Raw genomic sequence first — 16,883 nt, forward strand, 5'->3', positions numbered from 1 at the left:
AGAATTAGAGTATTGCAAGAAGACTTGTTTTACCCAGTATTACATTCACAAGTCTTAAAATACCACCACCAACACTACAACTAAGACAATATTACTAAAAACAGTTAACTGTTTTCTCTTGTTCTTTTTATCCTTAGAGTATGGCGTACTAGAAATATACGGGCATGGGCAAAAGCAGGATTACAGTTGTTTGTATGGAAATTAATAAATAATTAATAAGTTATATCAATATAAGAATAAATTGTTTTGCATACTCAAAATGTAAACCTACTTTGGCTTACCTGTGTAAAGAGCGATAAAAAAAAGAATGAGGAAATCTGTATATGTTACTATGGAGTGTTGTTAAAATTACTATAGGAAGACTATTAGTAAACTTACTATTAAGTAAAATATGTACTTGGAGAAATGTGTATGTTATTGTTTATTTAAGGAGAAACTACATGTTTATATTTATATTGTATATACAGTTATATACACATAATTATATAGGGTGGGGTAAAAGTAAGTTCACAGTTGTCTGTATGGAAAATAATAAAAAAATTAATAAATGACACAAGAATACACTCTAGTTCTTTTATTTTTAACCTTTATCTCTTTTTTACAATACTGTTTAGGGTTAGACTTTGCTTTATTAGCAAATCTGAAAATTAATAATTAAGGTGAATAACTTTTGATAATTGAGATTGTTTGATTTCAGTTCTCTTTATACTATTTTATGTTTATATATATGTAAGCCTTTTATATAGCCAGTGAAAAACATTTTCCAAAGCTGCCTACATCCTGTATGTTCTTGTACTGTGTAACCTTTCCACTCCCCCATAAAGAAGCAAAGTCTCTTCTTGAATTTGGACTGGTCTTAATGATTCACTTGTAAGCAAGTGAGTATGGCAGAAATGATCATATATACCTTTCAAGGCTGGATTAGAAGAGGCCATGAAACTCTTGCCTCGTTCTTTTGGGATGCTTATTCTGGGGGGAGCCAGACTCTTCTTAGTCTGACTATCCTCAAAGCACCATCCTTCAGAGGTCACATGATGGTGCTCTCAGCCCAACCTTCCAGCCAGGACCACCAACACACAAGACAAGTTTGGTAAAGCTGTTTTGGATTTGGATTTGGACCTCCACAAGAGCTCATCTACCGGATGAATCCCATTAAGTGACCACAGTCTATTTCACAAGGCCCAATCAGCCAAAATGCTGCCTGAATTTCTAACCTACAGAATTCATAAAATAGTACTGCTTTAATCTGCTAATCTTTAGGGTAGTCATAAAGCATTAGTAACTAGAATATAGTCTCACTGTGAAGTCTATTTGTATGCACACACACAAATGTACGAGCATACACACAACAGACAAGCCTTCCTAAAATTATATGTATATAAAACATATGAATACATTAAATTCCCAAACCTGGAATGATATAAATATAACATATGAAACATATTTATATACATAAAATAAAATTTATATTTTGTAAATATATTTACATGTAATATATACATAAAATTTATATATTTATAAGGATAAATATATAAATATAAAACCAGGAGGGTTTGTTCTTTTGTTCTAATGATAATCTTTTGTTTGGCTTTTGGCTCCCTACTATAAGCCAAAATATTTCAAATCCAATCTCCCCAGATTTGAAACACTATCCTGTTATATCTAATTAAAAATGTTAAAGTGATCAGAAAGCCTATTCTATTTTTAGATTATCTTTGAATTCTCCCATTTTCTGAAAACTGTATCCAAATTGTCAGAGCATACAGTCTTTTCGATAGTATATATTTTCTTTTTAACAACTATCTTAATTGCTAACACCAGTCCTTATGTCAGTATCTGTCCCATCATTTGGGTGTCTGAAGTTTGTTCTGTCTTATCAAAGAAGAATTTATAAGAACAGTATCACCCTAATTCTTTGTTGTTACAACACTGATTGCAGCCTTTATATGTGAAAGTCTGTTTGATTCAGTTTCTTTTATTTTTTGATTATGTTGATTCCATTGCCTCCTATAAACCTTTGCTGATATATTTCTGATGACAACCTCATTTTCTTTCCTTTAAAGGGCATTTTCTGGGGTTGGAGCCCTGGAATTACACTGATTTTTTCCTTTTCAATTCCAATAATTTCATTAGAATATTTCTCAATGCTAGTTAACCCTTAGGTATATGCAATGTCCTTTTAATATGTATTGAATAGTTTGAAAATAATTTTTAACTTCAGAGAAATTTTCTTATTTACTTTTAGTATTTGTTCTGTTGCATTGTTTTGGTTGTTTTCCTATGAGACTCCCATGTGCACTGAATATTCTTTGCTTACTTTCTATATCTATAACTCTCAAATCCTTTAAAAAAATAATCCTCACCTGATGATATGCTCATTGATTTTAGAGAGGAAGGCAGAGAAAGGGAGGGAGGGGGAGAGAGAGAATGAGAATGAGAAAGAGAGAGAGAGAGGTTGAGAGAGAGAGAGAGGTTGAGAGAGATTAATTGGTTATCTTCTGTACCTGCTCTGATGGGGGATCAAACCTGCAACCTAGGTATGTGCCCTGACCAGGAATCAAAACTGCAACTTTTTGGTACATGGGACAACACTTCAACCAATCCTGGCCTTGTACTTCCCCCCTACTCATCTGAACCTTTTATTTTCTTTGAGTTTATTATCCCTATTGTGTAGGGAACCGATCTGCCTGGCAATGGCAATTGTAGCTCAGCCCTACTGAAAAGCCCAATAGGCGTGTTGTGACACACAGGAGCCAAACTCATTCTCCTGTGGGAAATCTGGCCTGCATTATACCTAGGCTGCTTTGTGACTTACTCTTGCTAAAACTCCCTCAACCTGAGTTGAGGCAGAAAATGCTTACTGCATATCTTTAAAGTAACTTCCCGAAGTCTGTGCTGATTCTCCCAAGGACTGAAGTGTAACCAGACTAATTACTCTTATGGTTCCCTTGCGTTTGCAACATTTTTTCCTTGTTAATCTGTAAGAAGTAATCAGTAACACCCCTTCCCCTTGCTATCTGTAAAAAGTAATTACCTAAAGCAAACCTAAGTATAATGAATGAAAACCTTCTTTGATGTATGCTATTAGAAAGCCAATAAAAGCCTGTCAAAACAAGGGTTGAGGCGCTCTCCTCTTGAGAGAGTGGCCTTGCCACTCTTTTCCTCCACAGACTTGGTAGTCTGTGTGAATTTGTCTTGTATCTCATCCACAATGCCTTGGATACTGCAGGCCCGTGTGCACATCACTATCCTGCTCAATTTTAATTGTACTCCCAGTACTTTTTCCTTACCTAATGTGGGGTTTTAAACTGAAAGAGAGCTATAGCTGGTTAATTGTGTCACAGGGCCTACACTATTCCACCAGTGCCTTCACACATTTTTGCAGATTCCTTGAACATGCATGCAGATTGTGCAAAACCCCTTATTGTTCCAGGTGCTCTTTTCAAATTGGCACACTGCATTTTCTAATGAGTATCAACTGGCTTTTGGACTTATGTTGCTTCCCCTGTACAGACGCTGATATCCATAGGGTCTCATAGCTGTTGATGGCTTTCTTATACCTGCTTGTATAGTGGGGCTCATGGGGGTACTTAGTCATATAGCTGTGATAAATATCTATGAATACTATTTGGTTTGGCTATCCTAATTTTTTCCCCCAGGAGTAAGGATGGAGGAGTTCTAGGCAATTTGGCTTTAAAAATATTTTGCATTTTCTATTTGTCCCACTGTTCTATGATTCCATTATTTTAGTGGTTATCCTTGAAAATTATTAGAAAGAGATGCATTTTCAATCTTTATTACTTTTGTTTTTAATCTTTTAAATATAATTTATTTGTACATTCATATAATTTTATTTTTAATAATGGTAATATTTAACAACTACTTTGCAAAGTCCCTGAAAATTTAACAATCAGCTCTTGTAGGTAAGTACATCACTCTCCTTACCCAAAAGTGACTTCTGTGCTTCTTTAGCTCTTTGAGTTCTCAGTCTTCCTTCACCTTTTGTTTAATAATTCCTTATTGCCCTAATAGTTCTGCCATGTTTTTAATAAGATGTCCATTATATTTCATATAGCATTATTAGCTGTTTTCAGTGATTTTACAAACGGCAACAACAAATTCTAAGGATTCAAAATATTCTACATTTTAGAAATTTAAAAACTTTTTTGTTAAAGGAACACATAATTTTCTATAGTGAGGCAGAAAAATATTCTTTCCTAAGAAACAAGTTATTACAAAACAGTTAAAATAAAACCTCAGATATCTAACATTTAAGATGTTGTAGAGCTAAGTCAATTCCTGATACTTTCTAACATTATGCCTTCCTTATTTTATCTTATTCAGATTTTCATATTGATGGCCTTTACATACTATTAATTCCTTTTAACATCTGTTTGTCTAGAACATAGCTCAACACTTTCCTCAAAGTTACTTTTCCTTTAAATCTTCCATTTCATTTACCTAGCTATGACTCCTATCTTTTCCTTTTGTTGCAATGAATTCATACTTTTAGTTCTATCAGTTTTTATCTTAGGTCCATCCTGTATATGTTTTTCTTGTATTTTACTTTGGAGGAAGAGTTTCATTGCTTTTTCCAGTTAAGTCTTTTGCACCCCTCTCCTAGAAATCACATCACAACCCACAATGAGGAAAGCTACCATTGGGAGAGGGCAACAATATTACACAGGGGATTTTCTTCAGCCAGCATTTTGGAAATTCTCGAACCAAACGATATTTCTTGCCATAAAATATACTGGGAGTCTATGAACTGCTGGACATAGGTTAAATATGTGCATACTTATAAGGAGAGAGAATGTATAATAGCTGATTTTCTGCATTTCATCCCCCTTTTCAACTTCTAATCTTTGTTTTCATTCCCACACTAGAAGTAAAAAGATAGAAGTAAGTAGGGGAGAAATTGCACCTTCCCCCAATCTCTTTTAAACTGCAATTTCAACTTTGAAGAATAACTCACTTATACTCTATAATGAAATACATTAAACACAAAGCCTGAGAGCAAAAACTCTCACAGTGAGACAGCACAGGGACTTGAGCCCAGGCACAGAATAATCCCAGGTGGCCAGGATGAGCCATGGATAAGCTACCTCCAAGAATGGCACCACCCAAGCCCCTACTCAAAAGGCAGAGGTAGCTGATTTTATCTCCCTTCTAACTGCCAGCTTTCTTACAGATGTTGAAACTACTGCCACAAAGCATAAAAATAGTAAAATTACGGTAACCATATCTTTGTTCTGGTCTATGTGCACCAAGCATTAGAGCAGTTCTTTCTTCTATCAATCAAGTTTTAACCCCTTATTATAACAATATTTTACCCGGGTCCCAGAAGATTCTTTTTAAATAAACATTAACTAGAGTATGTCTGAATTTTGACCATTCTGTCAGTTTCTATCAAAGTGAAGATTCACTCTTTTTAATTCAGGAAAGTTTTCTTGACTGCATTGTAATTTCAAGCATTCATATTCTTTAAAATTTTTTTCAGAAAGTCTAATTATGTGCATGTTGCATATAAATAACTGCCTGTCTTCCATTGCTACTATCTGTCTTACATCTTATAAGATCCTTTTTATTTTTGTTTCATTTTGTCTACTTTTCTATTGTTTACTCTATGTCCCCTATTGTTTTTTCTGCAATGTCTCTTTGTCTATGTGTTCCCATTTAAAACACTTGTACACCTTCTTTCCTGGGTTCTGCTAGTTCAAAATTAATCTCTTCTGGTTGTTGGGTCATTTTCCTCCCTACATCCATTCTTACATTTCTACTTTCTGGTCTTTTCATGTAAGTTAATATATAAATTGTTAAAAACATTAAGAACAAAATTTCATCTAATTTGTGCCAATGCTTTATGTGTGTATGTGTGACTAACCTTTACCTGTTGCCAAGGTTTATTGCCTGTTTCCACATTTTCTCATTAACATTTTTGTATGAATGCAAGGCCAGTTACTTTAAGTTACTCATTAGTGAGTTGTATTTTGCTGGACAAGCTATTTGGCTGGACCAGAAAGTTTTGGAGGATAGGGGAATAAAAGCACAGGTTCTTTACAGCCTTTAAAACCAAAAGACTGTTTACATTATCTGATACTATGAAGACAGACTGCTTTATTCAAACATGGCTCCTCTACTTCTTTAAAACAAACCACATCAAGGATGATTTCTGCTCTAGTTGGCTCACTCCGATTATCATGAGGCCTATCACAAACAGGAATAATATTTTTTAACCTAAAAAACATGCCCTTTACCTTTATGAAGTGTGATCTTCTGCCGCATTCTAAATTCTGCCACAACTGAGCATTCTCAATATTCAACTTATCTTTTTTAGTCTTCCCCTATTTCCATGTGGTCTCTACCAGACCTCAAACTGCTTAAGCAACCTTTGCCTATCTTTTGTTGTCCAGGTAGTCTGTCTTCTTAGTTTTCCTTCATGTGAGGTGGAGCTGTATGAGTAGAAGTGTGTGTGCATGTTTCATTTTTTTTTGTTGCTTTTGTACTTTCCAGGAGGTCATGGAAAAGATACTGACTTACCCTTTAGTATTCCTTATAAACATATGAGATGCCTTCTATAATACTAAGCAGCCATGATAATAATCTGACTTATATACAGTATACATATAGGGCAAGAAGTGTTTGCCAGAAGCACATGTGGCCCCATCTGCAACTTTGTTTCTCACAAAAATTAATAAACTGGCATTCTGACTTCACATATTAATCATGATTTGTTCTATTAATGTGAATTTATTGGGAATTTACCTTATATACGTAAATTTATGAAATAGCAAGCAATGCCCAACATGCTACTTTGATCAGTTAACAAACACTAGGTTTTGTTATAAAAATATATTCCACTCCAAGAAAAAATAAATGTAATAGCTGCTACATTGTAGAATGTCTCACTTATCTTCATTAGTCACATCATTCTTTACTTCTTCACCTTGTTCTTTACGGACATTAACCAGTATGCTATGTATTCCTTTGGGTGTTTAAGCTTTTTAAAGTCCATTGAGGTTTTATTGGAGAAGTGTTCATATTAATGCACACTAGAGTCTTATATATATTTAATATGGCATGACCTCAAACTTTCCATTACCATTTTCTTCCCCTAGGAACTTAGTAAGGTCATGTCCATGCTACTTCACTATCTAGAAACACATTGTATTTCAAACCTGTATTCTTTCTTTTTTATTTTAAATAACAATAGAAGCTATTAGAAATATATCTTAAACCTTGATATTAATAAATATAATCTAACTCAAAAGTTAGAAAAAATTAGGATGATCTAATTTTCTTTGGCAATATTACTATCTTTACTTACGGTTTTTAAAAACTTTTTGTATCAATGAGTTAGTAAAAGGTATGTTAAAAGGTATGTATGTTTGGTTAGAGGACAGATTTTAAAACAGAAATACATGAAAATTAATCCAAATCACAGTGAAATACTCAAAAGAATTTTCAGATATGAATTCCTACATCCTATTAAAAACACTTTGACTTTGATAGTGAACTAGATTCAGACTATACATAACAGATTAATCTATCAGACCAATACATAAAAAGGAAAGTTAAGCTTGGAAAGTTAAACATCATTAAGAAGAATAATTCTCAAAACCAAAATAATACATATAGACAGCAAAAATTATACTACCTTCAGGTCGATACTGTGCAACAATTGTGACAGCCTGGCCAGCATTTTTCAAAGCAGCTGCTGCCTGTTCATGGCTGGCAGTTCTGAGGTCAACACTGTTCACCTGTAAATCAAACCAAACCTTAAATTCAAAAGAAAATTATCACATTGACTAGAAATCAGAAAAGTCTGTTCTTTGAATAGGAACAGACAAAAAACATTTACTTCCAATTACTTTATCACTAAAATATTTTCTTGTTCTGATTTACTAAAATTTTATTGTACAGTAAAACAAAATATTAATCAAAGTGATTTTACTCACTAAAAATGCTTTGCTGAAGGTCAAGTGAGCAAAACCAACACATTTCTCCCCAGGTTTTACAGAAAGTTGCCTATCAATCACTTGAAAAACATACCTTAATTTGACAACCTGGAAAAATCAACATGTGTCATAATTTTGTACATTTCATTTCACTAGTAATTCAAGCAATGGGAGAGATAGTCATTTTGTAGCATTCTTTCAACTCCTGCCATATTTTCATTCTTATTACTCATCTCAGTTCCTTTCTATTCATCCCCTTCCCAAATTATAGCTTCCAGTCTTTTGGAGTTAATAGAAAGCCAATTGTTTAAAGAACAAAAATACCTCATATTTCAAGGGCTAACAACATGTAAATGTTATTAAATAAGACAGGAGACATTTTTTTGGACAAAAGGCCCTTCTTCTTGGGTGAAAATAATTACTCAGGCGATCAATTCCACTTCAGAATAAGAAGCAACTTATTTCTGAAAGGCTGACAACACTTGTAAGTACAAAGTATCTTTAAAGATTGTGCCTCTTCCACTGTAAGAAAAACTAACCAGGACACTCAAGGAGGAAACATTTAAATGTAATAAACTTTAAATATTTAGGCAATTTTCCCCCTCTAAGTCAAGCAACTAATAAACTACAGCAGTGTTTAGGACCTTCACTGGATACTTTCGGAAAGAAAGAAAGAACTATTATGCAATTTTTATATGAGAAGCTGTTTTGTTGACATTGAAAACCTAATTAATATCACATACCAATTTTGGAAATTCTTGAGATCATAAAATTTACACAAGAGAACGTTTTAATTATATAAAGTCTTAGTGTTTTATATTAACTATAAAGGATATCATTATGAAACTAAGAACACACACACATTTCTTGAATGAAAACCAAGATCCAAAAATGTTAAATCTAAATAAATGTAATAGAGTATCTCTAGCTGGGGGCGATATAAAACTCAACAATATATCAATACTTCTACTTTGAGTATAAAGAAAATCCTCCTAATTCCTAGGAAAACAAGAGGGAAGAAATATAAAGAAATATAAAAGTTCATCTGCAATTGTAGAGACAAATCTTAATTTTCAATGAATTATTCCTGAGCATCAAATCATTTTGCTACATAAAATATGACTTGAAGACAATCTATACAGATTCAAAACAGAGTAATTTATTAACAAGACTAAAAATGAAGAACTTTCTTAAATATAATTGAACATTAAAAAGTATCCTTATCCAAAGACATGCTTATAGATTTGAGAGAGTGGGAAAGGGGGGGGAGACGGGGAGAAATATCAAGTCAGCTGCCTCTTGCAAACACCCCAACTGTGGACGAAACACACCCAGGCATGTGCCCTGACCAGGAATTGAATCTGCAACCTTTTGGTTTATGGGACAATGCTCCAACCAACAGCGACAAACTGGTCTGGGCTCACTGAACATTTTAATGAAAGACATATTATCAAATATATTTTAGAAGAAATGCTTGTACTGAGACATTTGTGTAAATAGCCTCAGGTTCCCTGTTTCTACACTAACACTTAAAAAAGGACATAATGTACATAAAATTCACACATTTAAATTGTAAAATTCAGTGGTATTTAGTATAATCACAGGAATGTGGAACTATCACCATGATAATTCCAAAACATTTTCATCATTCCCAAAAGAAACACATTATCCCACTGCAGTCATTTCTCACCTCTTCCTTTTTTTAAGTAAATACATATTTTTTACTTCTTATATGTATTTTTTAAACACTTAAATTATTTTATTGTTGTTCAACTACAGTTGTCTGTATTTTATCCCCACCCCCCAATCCAAACCCACCTCTTGCCCTTCCTTCCAACCTCCCCCTTTGTTTTGTCCATGTGTCCTTTAGAGGACTTCCTGAAAATGCTTCTCCCCACTGTCCCATCCCCAACCCCTCTGGCTATTGTTACATTGTTCTTATTTTCAGTGTCTCTGGTTATATTTTGTTTGCTTTTTTTCTTTTGTTGATTATGTTCCAGTTAAAGGTGAGATCATAAGGTATTTGTCTTTCACTGCCTGGATTATTTCACTTAGCATAATGCTTTCCAGTTCCATCCATGCTATTGCAAAGGGTAGGAGCGCCATCTTTCTCTCTGCTGCATAGAATTCCATTGTGTAAATGTACCATAGTTTTTTCATCCACTCATTTCCTGATGAGCACTTAGGTTACTTCCAGCACTTCTGTATTATAAATTGTGCTGCTATGAACATGTGGGGTGCATAGGTTCTTTTGGATTGGTGTTTCAGGGCCCTTGAGGTATAATCCCAGCAGTGGAATTGCTGGGTCATAAAACAGTTGCATTTTTAGTTTTCTGAGGAAATTCCATACTGTTTTCCATACTGGCTATACCAGCTACATTTCCACCAACAGTACACTAGGGTTCCCTTTTCTCCACATCCTCTCCAACACTTGTTTGTTGATTTGTTTATGATGGCCATTCTGACTGGTGTGAGGTGGTATCTCATTGTGGTTTTAATTTGCATCTCTCTGATGGCTAGTGATGCTGCGCATCTTTTCATATGTCTCTGGGCCCTCTGTATGTCCTCCTGGGAGAAGTGTCTGTTCAAGTCTTTTGCCCATTTTTTTAATTGGGTTGCTTCTCTTGCTGGAGTGGAGTTGTGTGAGTTCTCTACATATTTTGAAGATCAAACCCTTGTCCAAAGTATCATTGGCAAATATGTTTTCCCATATAGCTGGTTCTGTCTTCATTTTAATGCTGTTTTCTTCAGCCATTCAGAAGCGTTTGAATTTGATGAGGTCCCATTTGTTTATTCTTTCCTTTATTTTCCTTGCTTTAGGGGACACATCAGTGAAGATGTTGCTGTGTGAAATGTCTGAGATTTTCCTGCCGATGTTTTCCTCTAGGACTTTTTTTGTGTCACGACTTACATATAAGTCTTTTATCCACCTTGAATTTATTTTTGTGTATGGTGTAAGTTGGTGATCGAATTTCATTTTTTTGCATGTAGCTGTCCAGTTCTCCCAACACCATTTGTTGAAGAGGCTATTTTTACTCCATTTTATGCTTCTTCCCCCTTTGTTGAATATTAATTGACCATAGAAACTTGGGTTTATTTCCGGGCTCTCTGTTCTGTTCCATTGGTCTATGTGTCTGTTCTTATGCCAGTACCAGGCTGTTTTGATTACAGTGGCCTTGTAATACAGTTTGGTATCAGGTATTGTGATCCCTCCTACTTTGTTCTTCCTTCTCAAAATTGCTGCAGATTCAGGGTTGTTTATGGTTCCATATAAATTTCTGAAATGTTGGTTCTATACCTGTGGGATATACTGTTGGTACTTTAATAGGGATTGCATTGAATCTATAAATCCCTTTTGGTAGTATGACCATTTTGATGATATTAATTTTTTCCAATCCATGAGCATGGTACATGCTTCCATTTGTTTGTGTCTTCCTTAATTTCTTTCCTCAGTGTTGTGTAGTTTTCTGAGTACAGGTCTTTTACCTCCTTGGTTAGGTTTATTCCTAGGTACTTTATTTTTCTTGTTGCTACATCAAATAGGATTTTTCCCCTGATTTCTGTTTCTGATATTTCATTGTTGGTGTGCAAAAATGCCTTTGATTTCTAGATAGTGACTTTGTCTCCTGGTGTTTTGCCAAACTCATTTATTAGGTTGAGCAGTTTTTTGGTGGAATCTATAGGATTTTCTATGTACCCTATCATGTCATCTGCAAACAATACCAGTTTTACTTCCTCCTTTCCAATTTGGTTGCCTTTTATTTGTTTTTCTTGTCTGATTGCTGTGGCTAGGACTTCCAATTCTATGTTGAATAGAAGTGGTGAAAACAAGCATCATTGTCTTGTTCTTGATCTTAGTGGGAAAGGTCTAGGTTTTTTGCCCACTGAGTATGATGTTGGCTGTAGGTCTCTCATATATGGCCTTTATTTATGTTGAGGAATGCTCCCTCTAATCCCACTTTGCTAAGCATTTTTATCATAAATGGGTGCTGTACCTTATCTAATGCTTTTTTCTGCATCTATTGATATCGTGTGATTTTTGTCTTTCATTTTGTTTATGTGGTGTATTATGTTTATTGATTTGCAAATATTGTACCATCCTTGCATCCCTGGGATCAATCCCACTTGGTCATGGTCTATGATCTTTTTAACATATTGCTGGATGCGGTTTGCCAGTATTTTGTTGGGGATTTTAGTGTCTAGGTTCATCAGCGATATTGGCCTGAAGTTTTCATTCATTGTTGTGTCTTTATCTGATTTTGGGATTAGGATGATGCTGGCTTCATAAAAAGAGTTTGGGAGTCTTCCATTGTCTTGAATTTTTTGGAATAATCTGTAGAGGATAGGGGTTATCTCTCCCTTACATGCTTTGTAAAATTCTCCTGTGAAACTGCGTCTGGTCTGGGGGTTCTGTGTGTCTGAAGCTTTTTGATTACTGTTTCAATTTAATCCGCTGTTATTGGTCTGTTCAGGCTTTCTGCTTCTTCTTCATTGAGTTTAGAAAGATTATAATTTTCTAGAAATTTGTGCATTTCATCTAGGTTTTCAAACTTCTTGGCATCTAGTTCTTTGTCATAATTTCTTAGAATTCTTTGTATTTCTGTGGTATCAGTTGTAAGCTCTCCTCTTTCATTTCTGATTGTGTTTTTATTTGGGTCCTCTCTCTTGCTTATGGGGTTATCGATTTTGTTTATCTTTTCAAAGAACCAGCTCCTGGATTTATCAATCCTTAGAATTGTGCTTTTAGTTTCTATGTCATTTAATTCTCCTCTGATCTTGTTTTTTTCCTTCCTTCTACTTTCTCTGAGCTCTTTGTTGTTCCTTGAGTTCTTGTAGGTGTAGGGTTAGGTTGTTTATTTGAAATGTTTGTATCTCTTTCAGATAAGCCTGTACAGCTATGTACTTCCCTCTCAGGACTGCCTTTACTGTGTCTTGTAAGTTTTGGGTTGTTATGAGTTGATTTTCATGTTTCCAGAAACTTTGATTTGTTACCTAATCTCACTCTTGACCCATTCATTGTTTTATAGCATGCTATTCAAGCTCCATGAGTTTGAGGGGTTTGGGTTTTTTTTCCTTGAGGTTAGTTTCTAGTTTCAGTTCTTTGTGGTCAGAGGAAATGCTTGATATGATTTCAATTTTCTTGAATTTGTTGAGACTTGCTTTGCGTCCTATCATGTGGTCTATCTTTGAAAATGTTCCATGTGTATTTGAAAAGAATGTGTACTTTGCTTTTTGGGGATGAAAGGCTCTATGTATGTCAGTGAAGTCCATTTCACCTAGGGCACTGTTCAATGCCACTATATTTCTGTTCGTGTTTTGTTTGGAAGATCTGTCCATTTTTTGACAGTTGGGTGTTAAAATCCTGTACTGTAATTGTGTTGCTGTCAATATCTTTCTTGAAGTCCTCCAAGGTTTTCTTTATGTATTTGGGTGCTCTTCTGTTGGATACATATATATTTATAATATTTATGTCTTCTTGATGGATTCTTCCCTTGAGTATTAAGAAGTGACCTTCTGGGTCTCTTTTTATGGCTCTTTGTTTGAAGTCTATTTTGTGCAATACGAGTATTACTACCCCAGCTCCTCCCCCCTCGCCCCCCCCCCCGGTCCATTTGCTTGGATTATTTGTCTTCAGCCCTTCACTTTCAGTCCATGCTGCAGTCTTCTTGATCTTTTGATCCTACTGGTCTTGGGCTGTCGTTTATGATGGCACTCTGTATGTCTTTGTGTTTTGAGTGTTGTTGGGTCTTTCTTTGGTGGATCCTTACCTCCAGGTGCTTAACTGAGGGTCACTCCGTCTACCATGTCTTGTATTCTGTTGTGCAGGTGTGGGCAGGTTGTGTTGAAGCTGGTTCTTTTGTGTGTACAAGGTTTTGAGGATTCTTTCTTGCTTTTTTGTTCATCTGTTTGTTCTGAATAATTTCTCCACCACTTATTTTTATTTACAGATAGGTCCTGGGTTGAGTTAGTGTGGCTTCTACTCTTTCCTTCACCTTCTTCTGTTGTTATCTGTTAGTGGTTCCTTTGTTGGTGGACTTCCTCTTCCAGCAGGTATTCTGGTGTTCACAGCTTCCACCTACTCTTTTTTGTGATCAGTTGGAGGGGAAATCACTTCCCTCTTCTCTTAGCCCCTGGCAACCACTAATCTACTTTCTGACTCTATAGATTTGTCTATTCTGTACATTTTAAATAAGTGGAGTACTGTAATATGTATCCATTTTTGTTTGGCTTCTTTCACTTAGCATGTTTTCATGGTTCATCCTTGTGGCAGGTATCAGTACTTTATTAATTATTAAGGCTGAATAATACTGCATTGTATGGATAGACCACATTTTGTTTATCTGATTGTTTTATTTATTCCTAGGTATTTTACTCTTTTTGGTACTATTATAAATATAATTGTTTTCCTAATTTCACTTTCAGATTGGTCAATGCTGGTATACATAAACACAAATGTGCTTTTGGATACAGATTTCCTGTACTACAAATTGCTGAAGTTGTTTAGTAGCTCTAGTGGCTTTTTACTGTTAAATTTTCTAAGACTTTCTATATTTAAAATCATGGCATCTACAAATATAGAAAATTTCCCCTTCTAATTTAGAAACTTTTTCTTTTTCTTCTCTGCCTGCCTTGTCTAGGAACTCCAGTACAGTGTTTAATAGTAAGTGGCAAAAGTGGACACCCTTGTCTTGTTCCTGATTTTAGAGGGGAAGCTTTCAGTGTTTCAGCATTTAAGCTGCCAGTTTTTCATTGATACTTGTTATCAGGTTGAGGAAGTTTTCTTCTATTCCTAATTTGGTTTTTTAAAAAGATTTTATTTACTTATTTTTGAGAGAGGGGAAGGAAGGGAGAAAGAGAGGGAGAAAAACATTGATGGGAGAGAGAAACATCAATCAGGTGCCTGTCATATGTACTGAATCAGGGACTGAACCTGCAACCTAGGCATGTGTCCTAACCAGGAATATAACTGGTGACCTTTCACTTCATGGAGTGCTACTCAACCAACTGAGTCACACTGGTCAGGGCTGTTTGCTGTTTTTATGAGGTAAAGGTGTTGGTTTTCAATACATGTTTTTGTGGTGTGTATTGAGATTATCATGTGGTTTATATCCTATATCAAAATAGTGTCATACTTGATTGATTTTCATATATTGAACCACCATGCATTCCTTAAAGTCTACTTGGTTATAGTGTATATTCCTTTTAATGATAGTGTATAATTCTTTTTTATGCAGCTGGATCCAGTTTCCTATTTGTTGAGGATTCTTATATCTAACATTCACAATGGATATTGGTTTGTAGCGTTCTCCTCCAGTGCTGTCCTTGTTCAGTTTGGTGTAAGAATAGTACTGGCATAGGACAAAGAGTTGAGAAGTGTTTTTCATGTATGTTTCTTTTTAGGAAGAGTCTGTGAATGACTGGTATTAATTCTCTAAATGTTTGGTAGTCTACACCAGTGAGGCTGTTTAAACCTGGATTTTTTCCTTTGCGTGAAGGTTTGATTATCAATTCTTGCTCCTTGTTAGAGGTCTATTCAGATTTTATATTTCTTAAGTCGGTTTCAATAGTTTATGCCTTTCTAGGAACTTCTCAACCATTATACAATACATATGAGGGAGAATCATGCCCCCCAAAATACCTTCTGGATGGCGGGCCCATTGTACTATAGGCTTCCCCAGCTAGGAGAGTGTCCTAGGAACCCATCTGTGTCAATATACCAGTGGGAGTTGTTGTGAGAGGCTATGTTAGGCTTCAGTGAACTTTTCTTAAGGTTCTTTCAATGTGTTTGCCCATTTCATTAAGGGTAACTTATAATCACACCTGTCTATACCATGCTGAGTGTTCACCAGTTTTTGATAAAAAATGGCATGACCCTGTGTGTCCCACCCTCCCTATTTACCTGATCTTGCCCCTAGTGACATTTAGTGTTTTCCCTGGATGAAAAAGTCCTTGAAGGGAGGCATTCTGCTGATGTGGAAGAGGTAAAGCAAAAAACTGCAGAAACATTAAAATGATGAGTTCAAAAACTGTTTTGAGCAGTGAAAAAAATGTTTCAATAAGTGTACTCCATCAAATAGAGTATTTTGAAGGTGACTGAAATGTAAACATGTAAAAATAAATACACAAGTTTTTATAAATAGTTTGTTTTTCTTGGTTACTGCTTGCGTGGTTTATCTTTTCCAACCTTTTATTGTCAATCTTTGCTGAAATTAAAGCTTAAAAAAAATCCAGAGCCTGTCTCTTGTAGACAGCTTACAGCTAGACCTTTTTAATCCACCCTGTCAATATCTTTTAACTGAAATGCTTAATCCATTTATAGTTAATATAATTATCAAAAAGTAAGGTTTATTTCTCATCCATTTTGCTCTTCTCTTTATGCCTTATGTCTTTTTTGTTTCTCTTTTCCTCCATTACTATCCCCTTTTGTTAAAGAAATATTTTCTAGTGTACCATTTTAATTCCCTTGATTTTTTATTATGTATATTTTGAGTTATTGCCTTAGTAATTTGTCTAGATTGTAATTAACATGTTATAATACTCTATACTGAATTAATACTAACTTAATTTCAACAGTATAGAAAAACTCTGCTCTTCGGTAACTCCACGCCCTCTATCCTGTTTGTGACACTAATGTCACACACACACAATATCACATTTTTGTACAATCTGGGCCTATCAACAGATAAAGAATTGTCTTATTCAGTTGTCTTTTAAATTAGAAGGAAAAAATTACAAAAAAATGTTACTGATGCTATTTTATATACTTTGTAGTTACCTTTCAAGATGTCCTTATTTCTTTGTATGTATTTGGATTACTCCTTTTATTTTATTTATTTATTTATTTATTTATTTATTTATTTATTTATTTTCTGAAGGAATTCACTACAGAATTTCTTATAGGGAAGGTTTACTAGAGATAAACTT

General features: G+C 34.8%; 1 protein-coding gene across 14 annotated transcripts in view; it reads right to left on the minus strand.

Moving 5' to 3' along the window:
- Positions 1-16,883, minus strand: part of DLG1 (discs large MAGUK scaffold protein 1) — a 280,465-nt gene that overhangs the window by 87,986 nt on the left and 175,596 nt on the right. For all 14 annotated transcript variants that reach the window (XM_045850849.1, XM_045850859.1, XM_045850858.1 and 11 more), the window contains one exon: positions 7,658-7,760. In XM_045850849.1, the coding sequence (XP_045706805.1) occupies positions 7,658-7,760 (103 nt within the window). The remainder of the gene's footprint in view (positions 1-7,657; positions 7,761-16,883) is intronic.

Source organism: Phyllostomus hastatus, unplaced genomic scaffold, assembly GCF_019186645.2.
Source record: "Phyllostomus hastatus isolate PE091 unplaced genomic scaffold, TTU_PhHast_1.1 phas_contig_86, whole genome shotgun sequence".
Taxonomy (NCBI): domain Eukaryota; kingdom Metazoa; phylum Chordata; class Mammalia; order Chiroptera; family Phyllostomidae; genus Phyllostomus; species Phyllostomus hastatus.